Raw genomic sequence first — 20852 nt, 5'->3', positions numbered from 1 at the left:
AAGTTTAGAAAGCTAAAATGCTAAAATGCCTGGGAAAATAAAAAAGTCTTCACCTGGCACCAAAAGGAATACAATGTAGGTGCCAGGCGACCCTCACTAGGGAGCTCATTCCAGAGCCGGGGTGCCACAGCAGAAAAAGCCCTCCTCCTAGTAGCCACCTGCCTCACTTCCTTTGGCAGGGGCTCATGGAGAAGGGCCGCTGACGATGACCTTAAGGTCCGGGCAGGCACATATGGGAGGAGGCGATCCTTCAGGTAACCTGGCCCCAAGCCGTTAAGGGCTTTAAATGTTAATACCAGCACTTTGAACCGGGCCCGGAAATGGACTGGCAGCCAGTGCAGTTGAAAAAGTACTGGCGTAATATGAGCTCGCAGGCCAGTCCCTGTTAACAATCTTGCTACCCTATTTTGGACCAGCTGAAGTTTCTGGACCGTTTTCAAAGGCAACCCCACGTATAACGCATTGCAGTAATCCAGACAAGAAATTATCAGAGCATGGATAACTGTAGCTAGGCTATCTCTGTCCAGATAAGGGCGTAGTTGGTATACCAGCCTAAGCTGATAAAAAGTGTTCCATGCCACTGAGTTCACCTGTGCCTCAAGTGACAGTTCTGGATCCAAGAGCACCCCCAAACTACGAACCTGATCCTTTAGGGGGAGTGCAACCCCCTCCAGAACAGGTTGAATATCACCTAGCCGGGCAGACGAACCACCCACTAACAGCACCTCCGTCTTGTCTGGATTGAGTTTCAGTTTATTGGCCCTCATCCAGTCCATTACCATGCCCAGGCACTGATTCAGAACAGCCACTGCCTCACCTGGTTTTGATGAGAAAGAGAGGTAGAGCTTGGTGTCATCCGCATATTGATGACACCTCAGCCCATACCTCTGGATAACCTCCCCCAGCGGTTTCTTGTAGATGTTAAACAGCATAGGGGATAAAATAGAGCCCTGTGGAACCCCATGGCACAATTGCCATGGCACAAAGCAATAATCCCCCAGCACCACCTTCTGGAATCGGCCATCCAAGTAGGAGCAGAACCACTGTAGTGCAGTGCCTCCAACTCCCAACCCAGACAACCTATCCAGAAGGATACCATGGTCGATGGTATCGAAAGCCGCTGAGAGGTCCAGAAGAATCAACAGGGTTGCACTCCCCCTGTCCCTCTCCTGGCAGAGGTCATCCCACAGGGCGACCAAGGCAGTTTCCATTCCAAAACCAGGCCTGAAGCCCAATTGAAATGGATCTAGATAATCCGTTTCATTCAACAGTGCCTGGAGCTGTTCTACAACCACCCGCTCAAGCACCTTGCCCAGGAAGGGGATGTTGGCCACTGGCCTATAATTGTTAACATCCTCTGGGTCCAGGTTAGGCTTTTTCAGGAGTGGTCTAATTACCACCTCTTTTAAAGTGGCAGGCACCACTCCCTCTCTCAAGGAGGAATTTACAACCTCCTGGACCCAGCCGGACATTCCCTCCTTGTTTGATTTAATAAGCCATGAAGGGCAAGGGTCAAGCACACAAGTGGTCGATCGGACTTGGCCAAGCACCTTGTCTGCATCCTCAGGCCTCAGTAACTGAAACTCATCCAATAAAACTGGACCAGACAGTGCTCTGAAGGCCTCTACCAATGGAACTACATTAATCGTGGTGTCCAATTCATGACGAATCTGAGCGACTTTATCATCAAAGTGCCGTGCAAACTCGTCACAGCATGCCACCGAGGGTTCCACTGTCTCTCTCCCTGGCCCAGAATGTAACAGGCCGTGAACCACTTGGAAAATCTCCACTGGACGACACTGAGAAGATGCAATGCTGGTGGAAAAGAACTGCCTCTTTGCCACCCTCACTGCTACAGAGTAGGCATGATAGTGGGCTCTTACCTGTGTTCGGTCAGACTCAGCACAAGTTTTCCTCCACCTGCGTTCTAGCCGTCTCCCCTCTTGCTTCATTGCCCTCAGCTCAGGTGTATACCAAAGAGCTGGCTCGGCTCAGAGGGAGAGGGCGCTTGGGCACGATTGTGTCAACCGTGAAAATATCATGCCTGTCCTAGGATACTATGCACCTTGATTTTGGAGTGGTGACGGGGGGTGCCAAGGCAGCAAATTGTCCTGGGCCAGTCTTGGTCCCACAAGAAAGAATGAGGACAGCTGCTCTTCACTCTGTGTTTCCCCAACGTATGGTATTGAGAGGTATAATGCCCCCTAAATATGGAGGCTTTATACAGCCATCTTCAGTGGCTAATAACTATTGGTAGAGGTCTCCTCCACCATGAATTTGTCAAATAGTAATCCTCTTTTAACTCCATCTGGCTAGTGGCCATCACCACATACCCCAGTCCAGGCGTGTGGCATTAATGGGACTTACACCCAATGGGTTTCTGATTCCTGTTCTGCAATGGGCATTGATGTGCTATTCTCTCTCTAAAGCAGCAGTTGGAATACAACATCTCAAACCCTAGGAGGGCTTGTTAAACAACTCCAAGTTAAACTTTCGGAGGGCACTTGCGTAACGATCCTCGTGACTTCACTGTGAACACTCTGTGACCAATGTCATGAATTACCTGCTGATGACAAGAGACATCTTTTTCGGGATAAAGATCATATAAGATCTCCAGAGCTAGCAGACAGAACGTAGGCATGAAGCAAAATTTAACCCCCCTGTCGTTCACCTTTCTGGGTTAGATATTCCTTTGTAGGTTTTTTTTTTTTTTTTTAGCAACAAATTCCTAGGTCTCCTTGCCTTTCCAGAAAACAAACTAGAAAGAAAGTGTCCCGTTAGATTCTTTCTATGTCAAAATTTTCCCAAAGGAAAAACAAAATGTAAAGAAATAATCTGGATCAAAAAGTTGAATTTGGATTAGGGAGACTTTTTTTTTAAGAATTTCAGAATATAAATTTAACACATTACCTAACTGCTACATTTTATACCAGAGGAAGAAGCAAATTCAGTTATGGCAGTTGATGTTCTTTATTAACACGTCCTGGGAGGAACAAAACCAACTTTGTAGACAGGCAACACAGTAATGCTCCGTTGGTTCTTTCTAGTCGTCTTAAGATGACTTTCAGAGGCAGCCAAAGCATTTTTTCTTTTCAAATTGTGCACTAGGAGTTGATCCAGAAAGAGCTCTGTCCTGTATACCACCAGCAGCAAAAAGAAATGTAAGTGATGTTTTATTCATGCATTTGGGAAAGGGAGGTTTGGGGGCACCAGGCTTCTTAAATGCTTTTAAACCTTTTATTTTAATGTCAGACAATAAATACCTGTAACTGAGGTTCTAGTGCTATCTCAGACAAAACCATTCCTAGCAACAGTTAATTATCATTTTGGGATGGATTATTCATTGTTTATTGACAAGGCTGATTGTATTCCACATTTGCACCACACAAATGCAGGAATCAGGTTTAGAATTCAGCATCATGAGAAATATGTGTTTAAATAACAACAAGCTTCTAGTCCTCACCATTGTGAAGATAGGTTTTGAAGTGTGAGCAACATAGTGACATCCCAAAACCTGCATCTGTGCACGCGCGTGCGTATGTGTGTGTGCTGGAGAGAGAGGTCTTTGCCCTCTGATTAACAGAAGCAGTGTAAATCATGCAAATTAACTGATTAAATGCAATCACCTTAATCTGCATACAATGGCACACCATTCAGTACCTCTTAGAATATAGCATCAAACCTTTTAGCACAAAGTATATATATAAGACTGCTTTTTATATTACTGGTAGCATTAAATGTCCTTCACACTAGCAGTGTGTATGGTGCTGTATGCGGGGTGTGTGGGGGGGAGGTGTTTGTAGGCATATGTGTATGCTGGGTTGGACCCAGACTTAACAATACTTAAGACCTACTGAAATCAATGGGACAAGTTAATCATGACTAACTTAAGACTGATTGATTTCAATGGATCTATTCTAAGTATGACTAAGTCTGGATCCATCCAACCCATTCCATTTGGATGGCGACCAGACAGAGGGCCATTTTGGCTGTGGCATGCCACCTATGGAATGTTCTTCCCAGAGGAGCTCTCCTCACACCAACCTTGATGTCTTTTTGGTGACATGCAAAGACTTTTTTGAAAAATTACCCAGACATACCAACATGTTTTGTAGATGATTTTATGGCTTCACCGTTCTGCAGGATTTGATTGACTAGTTATGAATGGCTGTTCTTTGCCATTTTAGATTGAAAATTTCTTTATGCTTGTATGCAATTCAGGGGTTTTATACTGAAGGGCAGCCTATATATTTACTAGACAGATAGAAAATAGATAGAGGATAGACAAATATATGATGATGATGATGAAGATAGATAGATAGATGATAGATAGATAGATAGATAGATGGATGGATGGATGGATGGATGGGCGGGCGGGCGGGCAGGCAGGCAGGCAGGCAGGCAGATATAGATGATAGATTAGATAGATAGATAGATAGATAGATAGATAGATAGATAGACAGACAGACAGACTTTAGCTATCATGGTTTCTAGCCATGTATTTTGTCTAATCCCAAAGGATATACAAACCCTCCCTGCAAACACCACCAGTCATAGAAACAAAGAACTGGAAGGGATCCTGTAGGTCACCTAGTCCAACCCAGTGGGGGCTGGTGGCTCCGCTTTCAGTGGGTCTGTAAATCCATTCTGGATTTCAGTCAGAACTCTAAAGGAGCTATCCAAGGTGCTGAACCCTGTCACCAAAATAGCTTCTGCACCCTGGATTGCTCCTTTAGAGTTCTGCCTGGTTCTGACTGGAACCCAGATTGGATCCAGAGCCCCACTGAAATCGGAGCCACCAGCCGGCATTGGTCCAACCCTCTGCTCAGTACAGGATCACCATTGTAGGATGCAACTACAGCATCCCGACAGGTGGCCATCCAGCCTCTGCTTCAGCACTGCCAGTGAAGGAAAGCCCATCATCTTCCAAGGCACTCTGTTCCCCCATAGTGGTGAATCTGCTCTGGGGTTCAGTCAGAACCAGTCAGAACGCTAAAGGAGCTGTCCAAGGTGCTGACGCTATTTCGGCAACAGGGTTCAGCACCGTAGATAGTTCCTTTAGAGTTCTGACTGGTTCTGACTGAAACCCGGAGAGGATTGACTGCCCCACCAACATCGGAGCCACCAGACGCAACTGGACCAGAACCATTAGGAAGTTTCTCCCAATGTTTAGCAGAAATCTGTTTCCCTGCCATTTCCACCCACTAGTCCTGCCCTCTGGAGCAATGAAGAACATCTCTGCACCCTCTTCTGCATGACAGCCCATCAGTCAGTCAGTCAGTCACTCATTCAAAGTGATTGGCTAAAAACCATTGGTCATCACAAACAGGATTGAAAGCCTGGTCCAAGCATAGAAATGGCAAGTTGCAGCACTGAGGACTGGGACCTTGCTTTCAGGACTACAGCAAGCCAAGTAGAACAAATCTGACTGAAAAGACTTAATGATTTAATCAGCACTTTGAATTCCAGCCCAAATCACCACCTGAATGTCCCTGCTGAGAGCGTCTCCAAAATGGAATTTGGCCCTCAGGCCAAAAAAGGTGCTGCACCCTGTTTTAGGCTGCAAGCCAGTGTGGCGTAGTGGTTAGAGTGTTGGGCTGGGACTCGGGAGATCTTCTAGTCCCCACTCGGCCGTGAAGCTCACTGGGTGACTGTGGGCCAGCCACTGACTCTCAGCCTAACCTACCTCATAAGGTGTTCTCAGGACACTGTGGAGAGGAAGAGTGCCATGTACACTGCCTTGGGCTCCTTGGAAGAAAAGCAGGAGAAAGAAAGAAAGAAAGAAAGAAAGAAAGAAAGAAAGAAAGAAAGACAGACAGACAGACAGACAGACAGACAGACTACCGCATCACTTATTTCAAAATTGGGTAAGCCAGACCTGCTGGGCTTGGGCCCCCCCCCCGCTTGTTTTAATGAGTAGAGCCCTGGACATATGCCCCCAAATTGCTTCCCCGACAGCCAGTGGTGTAGTACAGTGGGGATGAGGGGGAACACAGCTCCCGGACTTTTTTCAGCACAGGAACAATGGCATCATCTGCCAAAGTACCAGGGCAATTGATGGCCTTCCTGGCTCTGGCAAGGGAATGAGGCGATAACAAGGCTTTCAAGTTTTACTATTATTTGTAATAGATTAGCATATAGGACGTTAGAGGATGGGGGAAATAATCAAGCAGAAGCTGGATACTTCTTTCCTTTTCTTTGGTGGAGTTCCTACTTCATGTTAGCATTTTGAATGGAAATGCTTCTTTGCAAGGTGGTTTGCATTTCTAATCCTAATACACTGGGTATTATTCCATGTACTGCTCTCCTTTCATGTATGTGTGTGTGATGATGATGATGATGAGTTCCCGCACTTCAGCATTTACCACTACACTGCTGATAGCACATAAGAACATCAGAGTTGCACTGGTTACCAGTTGTTTTCCGGGCCAAATTCAAGGTGTAAGTTTTGACCTTTAAAACCCTATATGGTTCCGGCCCAACCTATCTTAAGGAGATAGCAACACCAGACAGGCCGCTTAACAAGATCAGCCTCAGATGGCCTTCTCTCTGTCCCATCAGCCAGGACAGCTAGACTGGTGGGTACGAGGGAGAGGGCCTTTTCTGTGGTGGCCCCCACTCTGTGGAACTCCCTCCCTAGGGAACTCCGCCATGCCCCCTCTTTAATGAGCTTCCGCCATGCATTAAAAAGGTGGTTGTTCAGGCAGGCATTTGGGGTGGGTTAGGGTATTTTAGAAAATGTTTTTATGGTAGAATTTTATTGTTTTAAACTGTTTTATTATATGCTGTACATCGCCCAGAGTGGCTGGGTGACCAGCCAGATGGGCGATTAATAAATTTAACAAATAAATAAATGTAATAAATAAATAGAAGAGGCCTGCTGGACCAAGGGTCCGTCTAGTCCAGCATTCTGTTCACACAGTGGCCAACCAGCTATCCACAGGAATCCCACAAGCAGGACATGAGTGCAATAGCACCCTCCCACCCATGTTCCCCAGCAACTGGTGTACATGGGCATGTTGCCTCTGATACTGGAGGTAGCACAGAGCCATCAGGACTAGTAGCTATTGACAGCCTTCTTCTCCATGAATGTATCTAATTCCTACTAAGCACCACTGAGCTTAGTCCATAAGAACATAAGAAGAGACCTGCTGGATCAGACCAAAGGCCTGTCTAGTCCAGCATTCAGTCCCCACAGTGGCAAACAAGTTGCCCCAATGGGAAGCCCACAAGCAGGACACAAGGGCAATAACGCCATCCGACTCATGATCCACAGCAACGGGCATGCAGAGGCATCTTGCCTCTGATATTGAAGGATAAAATGGAGAGAAGGATCCTGTGCATTGCCATGGGCTCCTTAGAGGAAAGGCAGGATCCAACTTTAACAAATAAATAAATATTACACAAGCCATCAGGACTAGCAGCCATTGATAGCCTTGTCCTCCATGAATTTATCTAATCCCTATTTAAAGCCATTCCAGTTGGCAGCTGTCTCTACACCCTGTGATAGCAAATTCCATAGTTTGACTCTGTGAAGCAGTCCTTCCTTTTATCTGTCCTGAATCTCCCACCGTTCAGCTTCCTGGGATGACCCCGGGTTCTAGTATTATGAGAGAGTTTTTTCTCCTTATCCATTTTCTCCACACCACACACAGTTTTATATATCTCTATCATGTCTCCCCTTACTTGCCATTTTTCTAAGTTAAGCAGCCCTCAAGAGATCAACATTCACACTTTTTCCAGTTTTACAATATCTTTTCTGAGGTACCAGTGACCAGAACTGTACACAACGTTCCAACAGCAGAAGTAACCCTGGCTGTGAAAAAGCATTTGGCGAAAGGAGCTGTGGTGTGGTCAAGGCCAAACTACATGAGACATGGAAAATTCATAATCAGATCTTCCAATATCTTTTTCTTTAGCTAAAAGCAGCTGGGGGCGAGGGTGGTGGAATTTAGACTGGGACCAAGTCCCTGGATGAATCACACCTCCCCCCTCACACACACACACACCATTTCTCCAACATAAATTATCAACCACAGATAATGGCAGCTTAATGGGGGCGGGGGGAGATTTGGATTGGGACCATGAAGTGGAGGAAGGGATTAACTCCCTTCTCCCAGTATCACCGCCCCAATCCAAATCTGCGATCTGCACCTGTTTTTAGCCAAAGAAAAATGCATCAGAATATCTGTTTGTGGATCTTCCATGTCACAAGTAGGTTGTCCTTAATGTGTGCGTGGAAATAGAATCCAGCTCTCCAAATGAGTTTGTCCATTGTTTCTGTAATGAGAGGGTCCGTAGCTCAGTGGTAGAGCACCTGCTTTGCATGCAGAAGGTCCCAGGTTCGATCTCTGGCTTCTCCAGGTAGGGCTGGAAAAACTCCTGCCTGAAATCTGGAGAGCTGCTGCTGCCAGTCAGTGTTGACAATACTGGGTCAGATGGACTTATAGTCTGACTTGGAATCCACAAGCTTCCTAAAAATTCAGATTTCTCCACCCTTCCCTCTTTCTATGCATTTGGGGCCATTCCAACTCTTTCGACCCAGAGAGTTTGGAGACTCTGAGCCCATAGTAACCATTCCCAACTCTCATTCCCACTCTTTCATCCTTCATTCCTTCCAGCTTCAGCCATCGACAAACATGGTACCAGAGAATGCCACTACCGTACAGGCATTCATCCTTTCAGGCCTGACTGCCAACCATAATGTTGAACTGGTGCTCTTCTTCTTTTTCACGGCCATCTATGCATTGATCGTCATTGGCAACATTCTCATTGTCATTACGATTGTCTATGACCACAATCTCCACACCCCCATGTACTTCTTCCTCAGCAACCTCTCCTTCATCGACGTCTGCCATTCTTCGGTGGTCATGCCCAAGATGCTGGCTGACTTCCTAGAAGAGACAAAGGCCATCTCCTTCGGAGAATGCATAGCCCAGATGTTCTTCCTGCACCTCTTTGCCTGTACAGAGATCTTCCTCCTCACTATCATGGCGTACGACCGCTATGCTGCCATATGCCACCCCCTCCATTACACGACCATCATGAGCTGCCGGGTCTGTCTCCAGTTGGCTGTGGCCATGTGGTTGGGCGGGCTTCTGCACTCCATCGCCCTGACCACATTGACCCTCAACGTGCCCTACTGCGGCCCCAACACCATTGACAACTTCTTCTGTGACGTGCCCTTGGTCATCAAACTGGCCTGCGCCAACACCTACGTCTTCGAAATCCTCATTGTCTCCAATTCAGGGGTTATCTCAGTGGTCTGCTTTATAGTTCTGGTCATCTCATATGTCATCATCCTCGTGTCCTTGAGGAACCGTTTCTCTGAAGGACGGCGGAAGGCTCTGTCCACTTGTGTGGCTCACCTGACAGTGGTGACCTTCTTCCTGGGGCACTGTATCTTCATCTACCTCAGGCCGGCCAAGAGTTTGGCTGCGGACAAGGTGGTTTCCATTTTCTTCACAGCCGTCACACCACTGCTCAACCCGGTCATCTACACCCTGCGGAACGAGGACATGCTGAACGCCCTGAACAAGCTGCGAGGACGGCAGGTCAATTTGGGAGGCAAAGGACATTAGGCAGTGGCAGAGGAGGAGGAACACAACACTGCACGGTGTGGGGCTGTTTTGTTTCTAAGACCATTTGCGAGTAGGGATCGCATGGGTGCCCGATTCTGTCCAGAAATCCAACGGAACCCGCCCTGCCTGCACCCCTAAGCCCCACCTGCCGAGCCCCTGCCCCCACTCACCCCCTGCCCATGCTCAGTGAGTGGCCTGCATTCGCCCCAGAGGCCTCATCAAGCTCTGCGGTAGCCCTTTTTTGAAAAATAAAATGGAGATCGCAAAAATGCGCATATTTAAGTATGCATGAAAATGCATGGTTTTGCGAATGTGCATATTTGTATATGCAAAAATTACATTTTTGTGAAGGTGCACATTCACATATGTGCGAGAATGTGCATTTCCCCAAAATGCATGTTTTGTGCATACGCAAATATGTGCTTTTGCACGATGCACATTTTTGCGCTTACGTAAATATGCGCATTTTTGCAATCGCCATTTTATTTTTCCAAAAATGGCAACCATGGAGCTCAATGAGGCCACTGGGGTGAGTGCAGGCTGCTCTCTGAGTGCGGGAGGGGCTCAAGCACAGCCCGAGGACCGGTGAGCATGGACAGGGTCTGGGTGGGTGCCTGGAGAACCCAGATGGGGGTGGGTTCACACATCCCTATTTGCACGCTCATTGTAGGGACAGTTTTTCGGCCACGGCAGGGGTGCAGAACCTCAGGCTTGTGGGCCAAATCCAGCCCACCAATCCCGCCCTCTGGGGTTCCCCAAAATGGCCATGCTCCCTTTCCCCAGACAGAGAATCCTTTGGTTGTTTCCTAGCTTTTGCATAGTTTCCCCCCATTCTAAAAGGTCGAAATGCTTCTCCTAAGGCTTTAAGCTAAAACATGCTGGCATTCGTGATATTCTTGGCCCTGGCCCTTTTTCCTTTCACTCCACCCACTATTGGAATGCAGCCCTCGAGATCTTCTGTGAAATGAAATCCAGCCCTCAGGAAACCCACACGAGTGCAGGATATGAGTGCAACAGCACCCCGCTAAGTTGTCAGTGAAGAAGTAGGCAGTTAACCTGAAAAAGAGAACAGGTGGGAGATTTGTTCTATGCTTGTCTATGTCATGCACATAGTTGCAGTACTCTAGAATTAGCACAGCTAGGAATTGTAGCCAGTTTATTTCTTTTGGTAACCACAAACAACCCACAGTTCACAACCCAACAACAAACCATGGGTTCTCCTTATGGGTTGTTTGTGGCTGGCAGCTGGGTTCACACAACACAACAACCCACAGCTCAACATAAGAACATAAGGAGAGCCCTGCTGGATCAGACCCAGGGTCCATCTAGTCCAGCATTCTGTTCACACAGTGGCCAACCAGCTGTTGACTAGGAACCAACAACCAGGACACAAGCACAACAGCACCCTTCTATCCATGTTCCCCAGCAACTAGTGTACATAGGCACCCTGCCTCTGGTTCTGGAGGTAGCAGGACTAGTAGCCATTGAAAGTCATTTAATTAACCCTGATCCCAAACCATTCAGGGCAGTTTTCTTCACCGCAAGACCTGAGGGCCACTGGTAGCTCCCAGTCACCTCAAGTGCAGCTCTCCACCTGTCTTTCTCATTCACTCACTCACTGTCACTCCCTTTTTGCAGAAGCTGATCTCTCTCAGCAGGGGCTCTCTAGATTTCCCTCCTTGTTGGCTTTTTGTTTGTTTGCCTGCTACGATCTGGGCTACTGGAACAGGTTTCAGGGGTTGGGGACTCAGAAGCCCTACTGCTCATCAGCTGTAAAGGGCGGGGGGGAGCAATCAGCCAATTAACTGTGGCAGGGGAGGAGCCCAAGAGGCAAAGAGCAACGTGACTGGCTAGCTGCCGTGGTGCACTGCACAGGCATTGGAAGTGGAGGGGAAATTAAATGTGCGGTTGAGAGTGAGAGAGAAAGCAATGTGGGCCTGCACTGGGAGATTTTGCAGCACTGAGTAGAGCAGGGCACTCTCTCAGCGACAAGAAATAGATCCACTTCAGTCCAGAGACCAAGGGAGCCTGTCGGAATTTGCCTGCCTGGTGACTTTGTGCTGACTTGATGAGGTCTTGCTTGGGCGACATGGAGGGGGATGAGGAGGAGAGGCCCAAAAAGGCCTCCAGCCGAGTCTAGAGCACAGTATCACCATTTGACCAGAGGGGGGAAACGAGAGGTGCCCCATGGCCAGAGAAAGGCCCGAAGTGACCGTGGTGGTGGTGCTTAGAGCTAAAGTGGCTCCTGCCTGAAAAATTGTGAAGGCTTTAACAACAATAATAATAACCAGCAGTTTAAAGTAGAACTGGAAATAAACGAAAAGCCAGTGAAGGTCATTCCGGGTTGGATTCACATGTTCTGAAAAACGGCCCCAATCACAACTCTCTGCCCCTTTGATCATGTATGTGCCCTAGAACAGAGCGATGGCCTTCTTCCCTTAAAATTGGCTGTTGCTCCTGGCTTCTGAACCCAAGATTTAACACCATCCCCTAGAGAACCTAGACAATAAGCTGAACCCCCGCCTCTGAAACAAGTAGGTCAAATTCTAAGACTTGGCAAACCTACCAGTCCCCACTCTTGAGAGGTGTATCCACGACAGGCAATGAGAAAGAAAGCAAAAGCCCAACGTTCACTCACTATTCACCCTCTGCACGTGCCCTCCAGATGTGTTGGACTACAACTCCCTGCTGCCTGGGTATGATGGGATTTGTAGCCCAACAGGTCTGGAGAGCACCAGGTTGGGGAAGTCCGATCTACACGATGGGAGGGGAAGTAGTGGCTCATGGGCCGGACATGCCTACAGGGTCTTCCGATCTGGCCCACAGGCTCCCTTCCTCACCTAGTGCAGCCGTTAAGCTTTTTAAAAAGCTTCCACTGGTGTTAATGAAAACTCCTTTTTTAAAGCCCCATTCCCACCTGTGATTCTACTCTTCTGTCGCCAGCACTCCAAATAGGGTAGGAGGATGCCATCCCACTTGTTTTCAGATGACGTAACTGGGAGCATCTCTACACCAGCCTAAAATCCCGCGTTTAAAATGGGGCTTTCTGTTTTCAATGCAGGATCACGAGGGACTCTCTTGACACACGCTTCCTTCCCTCCCTTTCCCCCCTTATCTGAGCCTTCCATATGTTTCAATATAGTGCTGCTAGGTGGCGCTGTGGTCTAGCTCCTCCTAATGCGGATTTTCCTCTTTTCACGAGGGAACTCAAGCAGAACTCAAGGGCAGTAATTTGATAGCTCATTATCTCCGATCTTTTAAAAACTGGAACAAAGGTTATTTAGTGTGAGAGATGCCTGGAGGTTGACAATGGCATCTTAAGGACCTGCTAACTTCTGTGAGTAACCGATCTCAATAGCAGGATAAAAAGCTCCATGTGAAGAAGCCCTGAATCTGGCCTAGCTATCCCCCTTCCTTTTTTCTCCCTCTTTGAAACCACCCCACTTCCTTCAGCACCATGTCACTTCCTTTTTTTTCCCCTCCCACTTTTGGGCATTGTCTGTTTACTGATACAGAACACACCCACCCTTCCGGCTTTCTCGTCTCCCCCTTTGTCTCCTTCTCACTTTTCTCTCAAGGCTCTCTCGTTAACGTCAGCAGGAGGTCTTGCCCCAGGATCCTTGCAATCCTTAACATCCAGAGATTGTTTTGGCCCCTTGTGCATCATGGTGTTCCGCAGTAGAAAAAGAAAAGCCTGAAAGTCACCTTCGCCCTAATGAATTCCCCCCAGATCCTATTAAAAGTTACTTCGGAAAGCACGCAGAATGATGAAACCTTGCCAGCAAGTTTCTTCAGGTTTTAATTAAACAAAGACAGAAGTTTATAAGGCAGAAGAAGAAGGACGGCAAATGTGCACAAGAAATTCAAGCTTATAGAAAACACCGGCAGGGTGGGGGGCATTAAAAGGGTTATATGAGGGGGGGGGGAATAAACCTTCAGTCAGTTTTTGTTTTTCAAAAATCTGCTGTCACTCTAGTCCAGTGCACACATCATGACAACCCACTTTTTTTTTTTTTTTTAATTGTGCGTTATCCTGAACAGGCCTGATCACTTCCACTGTAAGTGGAGTGGCTAAAAAACCCATGGACTTTCTGTCCATGGTTTGGTTCCTGTTACACATCAACAAGGAACTCTGCTTGTCTATTCCTCAACAAGCCAGAGAAACAGCCCAACAACAAACCATGGGTTCTTTCTCTGGCTTGTCAGAAGAGAGACAAGCCAGAATCCCTGGTTCGGGCGTAACGCTAACCAAACCATGGATGGAATGTGGTGTCGTGGCGAGCGATCCAGACCACTATTCCTGCCTGCCATCCTAATGGGACCTTTCCAGTGTGTTAATTTCTACACAGAGTTGTGCTGCAGTCACACGGAGGGCCAGAGTCAAGGGTAGGCATGGTTGGGCACCTGCTGAGGGCCCACACCCCAGCAGGGGCCCACTGACAAAAGCCCGCTGGAGTTACCCCTCCTCTTCACCATGGCCACCTCCTTGTTCACCGGCCTCCCGCTCTGGCCCAGACAACACTGGTGGTGATGAGAGGAGCAGTAGATTCAGTGGCTTATTTGCTCACGTGGTCTCTGCCTGTCAAGCAAGCAATACTCAGTGATGAGAAAGAAGATTAGGAGCAATAGCAGCTGATGATGGTGAGAAGGTAGGCTTGAGGAAAGGGGCCCATTTAAGGTGTCTTATCCAAGAGTCCCCAAAACTGCTCACACCTATCTAGAATCTGGGGCCGGCTCCAGGTTTGAGGGGGCCCTGGACAAAGTAGTGGGCCCCCTCTTCTGCCAGAGAGCCCCCTCAGGCTCACCCGGTGGTGGCAGGCAGCACTAGGTGACTGAGTCTAACTGCCATTTTTATTCCCCACAATGCACCAAGGCGATGTCATGCCAGCAGCATTGTGGGAAATTAATATGGCAGGTGGACCCCGCCACAGAATGCTGCTCAAAGCCTTCTGCACATGCCTACGGAGGTCTGGTGCTGACACAGGCTCTGCTAGAATCCATGCCCTTGAACTTGGACATTTTGCTTCCAACTCCAGATGGGGAAGAGCAGGTTGTTGAATTCCCTGCAGAATAAGAGAAAAGTCCTCTGCATGTGGTGAGAGGCAATGCTCCCATCTGTTGCTTTTGAATTGCACATTCATTCTGGGGCTGAACATTGGCATGCTGTAGCCTGGGGGAGGATCCTTACATTAATGGTTAATGCCCATGCTTTGCATGTTGAAGGACCCAGGATTCATCCCCAGCACCTTCAGTTAAAAGAATATCTCAGACAGTAGGCCTCTGAAAGACCCTTGCCGGGAATACACTATACAGGGCACGAGGAGCCAGTGGTCTGACACAATATAAGTCGGTTCCAGATTGTTATGGGATTGGAGGTGGTCTGAATAACCTTCCTGGGGATCTTCTCCATCTCAGAGATCTTTGACTTTAAGATGTGTTTGGGTCTCCATCCGTGAAGCTTCCACCATTTTCCTGCTGCCCCTACAACAGTGTTTTTCAAACTGGCCTCTTTTAGAATGCACCATCGGATATCAGGCAAGATGATGTGGAAACAATTGTCTATCTCTTCTTGTGGGTAACAGGCCCATAAGCTTTCAAGGCTCAGGGTAGAGCTGAGTCACACAAGGGCTCAATCACCATTATCCCAGTTACCACAGATGAACTGGCATAAGGGGAGGCCTTCCCCAACCTGGTGCCCTCCAGATGTTTTGGACTTCAACCACCAGCAGCCCCAGGCAGTATAGCCAATGCTCAGGAGTGCTGGAAGTTGTAGTCTAAAACATCTGGAGGACACCAGTTTGGGAAAGGCTGGGCCAGCCCTTTGATCATGATGGCAAGTTCCGTCCCCAACCTATGCACACCCATTAGACTGTCTGAAGAGAGCCTCTACGAAGGGTGTTCTCCATATAATAAGGAAGCCCAGTTTCTGACCATGAAGCCATTCCTAACTGTTTGGGGCCATAGTGCCATAGTAGAGCTGCTTGTTTGAGACCAAAGCACAGTGGTTGAGCTGATTGTCTGAGACCAAAGCTCAATGGTAGAGGTGATTGTCTGAGACCAAAGTTCAGTGGTAGAGCTGATTGTTTGAGACCACAGCTCAGTGGTAGAGCTGATTGTCTGAGACCACAGCTCAGTGGTAGAGCTGATTGTTTGAGACCACAGCTCAGTGGTAGAGTACATGTTTTACCTGCAGAAGGTCCCAGGTCCAATGCCTGGTATCTCTGCTTAAAAGGATCAGGTAGCAGGTGAAAGGTATATCTGTTATCTGAAACCCTGGAGAGCCACTGCCAATCAAATTAGACAACACTGGGCTACATAGATAAGCCTGACTCAGCACAAGGCATCTTCATATAACCATGTGTGGAAAGAACCCCCCAGATCTATCTTTAGGTATAGATATTCTAACAAAAACATGTAACCTACCCCTCTATATGTTCATTAGAATGCTTGAAATGGTCTGTTAGGAGACAAAATAATGTAGTAATGGGAAAAGTAAAATGGCTCAAGGTGTGCATCAAGACCTATGCCAGGGGTAGGCAACTTGTGGCTGCCCAGATGTTTTGGCCTGCAACTCTCATGATCCCTCACTATTGGCTACGCTGATTAGTGCTGATAGGGATCGTATGCTAAAATGTTTGGAGATCCTCAAGCGGCAGAGTGCATGTTTTGCATGCACCAGGTTACAGGTTTGATCTCTGCCATCTCCTGTTTAAAAGTATCGGGTAGCGGTGATAGGACAGATGTGGTTGAGACCTTGGAGCAGCGGAGGCTGGTGGCTCCGGATTTGGTGGGGCTGTGAATCCATTCTGGGTTTCAGTCAGAACCAGACAGAACGTTTAAGGCACTATCCAAGGTGCTTAACCCTATCCCCAAAATAGGGTTGGATAACTCCTTTAGAGTTCTGGCTGGTTCTGACTGAAACCCAGATTGGACTTTCAGCCCCACCAAAATCAGAGCCCCCAGCCTCCGCTGCCTTGGAGAGAAGCTGTCTAGAAAGACAAAATTCCTGACCTGGTCTAAGGCAGCTTCCTATGTTCCTAGATGCTGCCTTCCCATCACAAGCAGCATTTGAAATTCCACTCGTTTTTGAGGAGCAACTGGCCATGAAACAGAAGTTCAAAGCTCCCTTGGGTGGCACAGGAAGTAGACAGGCAGTTCTCTGAATCTGGGCTGCTGTCATTTAGATAACCTGTCCCATGTAGGTGAGCACTGATCATCTAGCACATAGTCACGTGTTACTAATCAATTAACATTGTCCCATCAATTTCAATAGGCCTACTCTAAGTATGGTTAAGTCTAAGCCCAATCCAGTACGCACAGACATAGACATCTGGAAAAACCTGTGTCCAGATGTTCTGAACTATTTACTTATTCCTTCGTTGATTACTTTTCTATACCACCCAATAGCCAAAGCTCTCTGGGTGGTTCATAGCATAAAACACAATATAAAACCTTTAACACTGAAAAACTGAAAGCTGTTTAAGAATAAGTTTAAAACTATTGACAGTAAAACTACCAGGACCTGATAAAAGAGTAGAATGCCCTATCATATGCTGTAAAATGCCTGGGAGCAGAGAAAAGTCATAACTTGGCACTGTAAAAATGACAATGCTGTTGCTGGGCAGGCCTCACTGGGGAGAGCATTCCACCGTTGTGGGGCCACCTCTGAGAAGGCCCTCTCCCTTGTTACCATCGTCCAAACCTTCCTCAGAGGAGGCATTCATGTGAGGGCCTTAGATGTTGATCATAGTGTACAAACAGGTAGGTTCAAACTGGGAGAGGCGCTCCATCAGGTATTGCAGTCCTGGGCCATGTAAGGCCTTATAAGTCAAGACCAGCACGTTGAATTGGGCTTGGAAACATAGACAGCCAGTGCAGTCAAGCCAGAATCGGTGTTATATACTCAAACCTTCTGGTCCCTGCTATCAATCTTGTTTCCGCATTTTACACAAGCTGCAGGTTCTGAACCATCTTCAAGGGCAGCCCCCTGTAGAGTGCATTGCAGTAATCTAACTTGGAGGTTACCCAGGGCACAGACTACTTAACTACAGGACAATGCTACTATGTATACATGGAACATGACAGAGAAAATAACATCACCTCCCATTTGTTTAGCTCAGAACCTCAGAAAATGTTGTGTTGTGTGGGAGATGTGAAAGGAATGCCATTGGTAGAATATTAGCCAAGGAGAAACAGATAGATCTAATATTAAAATTGTTGCTGTTGTTATATCACCATCATGTTGCTTTTAATACTGAATGCCGTATTGCACTCATGCACTTCTTCTTCATCACCCATTTATTGGTATGCCATTTTTCCTCAAGATTGTTCTCAACATACCAAATGAACAGCAATAAATATAATAATAACCTCCAAAAGGGAACAATTACAAATAAGCAAAGTGTCGATAAATAAATACATCAGGTTGGATCCAGACATAGTCATACTTAGAGAAGACCCATTGAAATCACTGAACTTAAGTTACTAGTAATGACTAAGTTTTCCCATTGATTTCAATGGGTCTACTCCAAGGGTGGCTACATCTGGATTCAATCCATAATAAAACCATTAATCCATACAACTTTGTATTAAATACAAATAAACTGACCTAGATAAAGGCTTAAAGCTATACAGGAGAAAGAATAAAGCCTAACACAGAAATGAAAATACACTGCCTACAAGGACAAACAGATCTTCATTCCACAAAGGCAACTTGGGGTTCTCCACAATTAATCTTCACACATTGGTTGGCAGCCACATCTCGCATTGGTGGCAACCTTCCTTCCAGCTCTCACCTGGATCTTCTCTATTAGTCCTTCCCCACCTCTCACCTGTACAGAGTGGCAGTCCTCTTTCAAGTCCCACACACATTCACAGTTGACATTGACGTTACTTGGTCTCTCGCCACCACCAGGCACCCTTTCCAACACTGTCTTCTGTCAGCAGGCTTTATCAGGCACTAAGGTGTTATGCAAGAGTGATTTGCTATTGTCAACAATCAATACTTCAAAAACTTGTACATTGTCTCAGCAGGCCAATGTCTCTCCTAGTAGTACTTACAGAGCTTCATGATACTGTAACCTGTTGGGTTGCTTTCCATTCAATTCGACTCTCATTCTTCATTGTCTACCAATTTCCCGCCAGAGCAAGACAGACACTCATTTCCTCATCGAGAAGACCTTTCTCTGGTCTCTGAGCTTTTTCATGGACTTCTTCACCTCTTTGTTTCTCAGGGTGTAGATCACCGGGTTGAGCACGGGGGTCACGGCCGTATAGAAGACGGCCACCATTTTGTCTGCAGAGAAGCTGGGGGCAGGCCGGGTGTAGATAAAGATGCAAGGCCCCAGGAACAAAGCCACCACGAGCAAGTGGGCGGCACAGGTGGAGAGGGCTTTGCGCCGCCCCTCAGCTGTCCGCTTTCTTAGCGAGACCAAGATGACAACATAGGAAGCCAGCAAGGCCAGGAAGCAAACCAAGGAGATCATGCCACTGTTGGACACGATGAGAACCCCAGTCCAGTAAGTCTCAGTGCAGGCCAGCTTGATAACTGGGGGGACGTCGCAGAAAAAGCTGTCGATGATGTTCGGGCCACAATACGGGAGGCGGATGGTGAGGATGGTCTGCACAAGGGAGTGGATTATCGCTCCCACCCACAGGGCCCCCACCAACCAGGCACAGACCTTCAGGCTCATGAGGGACAGGTATTGTAGCGGGTAGCAGATGGCGACATAGCGGTCATAGGCCATGATGGTGAGGAGGAAGATCTCAGCGCAGGCACAGAGGTGGAGGAAGAAGAGCTGTGCCATGCAGCCACCGAAGGAGATGGTCCTCTGGATGAACAGGAAATCGAGGAGCATCTTCGGCACGGTGACCGAGGAATGGCAGACGTCAATGAAAGAGAGGTTGCCCAAGAAGAAGTACATGGGTGTGTGGAGGCAGTGGTCACATGCCACGGTAACTATGATGAGGAGGTTCCCAGCTAGGATAAACAAATAGATGATGGAGAAGATCACAAAGAAAGCCAGCTCCAGGCCCCGGTTCCTGGTTAGCCCCAAGAAGACAAAATGAGTCACTGTAGTGTGGTTTGGGCCATCCATTTAAACAGGGCAGAGGGTTATCCGTGCAATCAACCTGAACAGAGAAAATGAATATATCCTGGTTACCTATTTGTATATGACATATGCAATCCATTCATTGACTCTTCCTTCCTTCCTTCCTTCCTTCCTTCCTTCCTTCCTTCCTTCTCTCACACACATAATCTTGTCCAAAATGCCTACATTTTTAATGAATCTTTCTACTTAACGGTCTATAACCTATACGTGCTGGCCTAGTAAGATAAATAAATAAATAAATAAAGATATTTTGTTATCGCTCATGTTCGAGCTGAAGTGAAACTTCACACAGGCTTGAGATTCTACTTCTTTGAATGTGGAGCATTTTCAAATCTTGCTTTTGAAGTTTGAGAGCTTAAAGAAAAATCTCATTGATGGATTTAACTTGTCACATTTAAAACTTTTGCAGCTTCGGTTCCCTCCACCCTTCTACAACCCTAGGTCCCATTGTATTATTTAAATAGCCTTACTTCTTTACTCGCTCACTCTCTGTACAGGTAGAGGCCATTGCTCAGCTCATATGTTGCATGCATGAAGTCCTGGGTCCAACACCTGACATCACTAGTTAAAAAAAACTCAAATTGTATGGCTAGGAACGACCTCTGCCCATATTTCTTCAAAAAAATAACAGGCAATATTGGTCTGGAGGGACCAATAGTCTGGAGATGATAGATGATAGATAGATAGATAGATAGATAGATAGATAGATAGATAGATAGATAGATAGATCCCACCTTTTTTCTTCTTACAAGGAGCCCAAGGCAGCTTATATAGTCCTCTCCTCTCCATTTTATCCTCACCACAATCCTGTGAAGTAGGTTAGGCTAAGAGTAAGTGACTGGCCCAAAGCCACCCAGTGAGCTTCATTGCCAAGTAGGGACTAGAACCCAGAGTTCCAGTCCAACACTCTAACCACTGCACCACACTGGCTTTCTACACCACACTGCCTTTAAGTATAAAGCAGACTTATAAATTCATAAACAGCCATCTATTAATCCAGCAGCGGGCAGACTTCAACCTTGCACGATCTACTTTATTTTTTACTGGAAGCCTGAGATCCACCTACCGGACCCTGGTGCAAAAGACATACACTTAGAATTCAAGACTTCTGAGCCCAGGACTTTGTTTTGAGTACCAAAATGGAACAGGGTTCATAGTC

General features: G+C 47.0%; 2 protein-coding genes across 2 annotated transcripts; one reads left to right on the top strand and one right to left on the bottom strand.

The window, feature by feature from the left end:
- The first annotated feature begins 8639 nt into the window (after window positions 1–8639).
- Window positions 8640–9581, top strand: LOC146342759 (olfactory receptor 4E1-like). Its single transcript, XM_084807974.1, has one exon. The coding sequence runs from the start codon at window positions 8640–8642 to the stop codon at window positions 9579–9581; it is 942 nt and encodes a 313-aa protein (XP_084664100.1).
- A 9158-nt stretch (window positions 9582–18739) lies between these two features.
- Window positions 18740–19678, bottom strand: LOC146342758 (olfactory receptor 4E2-like). The gene has a single exon (XM_084808634.1). It carries the CDS (start codon window positions 19676–19678, stop codon window positions 18740–18742), a length of 939 nt encoding a protein of 312 aa, XP_084664760.1.
- Window positions 19679–20852: the final 1174 nt, after the last annotated feature.

Source organism: Heloderma suspectum, chromosome 6 (assembly GCF_057233095.1).
Source record: "Heloderma suspectum isolate Gila_16-S chromosome 6, 16-S_ref, whole genome shotgun sequence".
Classification (NCBI taxonomy): domain Eukaryota; kingdom Metazoa; phylum Chordata; class Lepidosauria; order Squamata; family Helodermatidae; genus Heloderma; species Heloderma suspectum.
The sequence above is the reverse complement of the archived record's forward strand: the minus strand, read 5'-3'. Positions and strand labels throughout refer to the sequence as shown.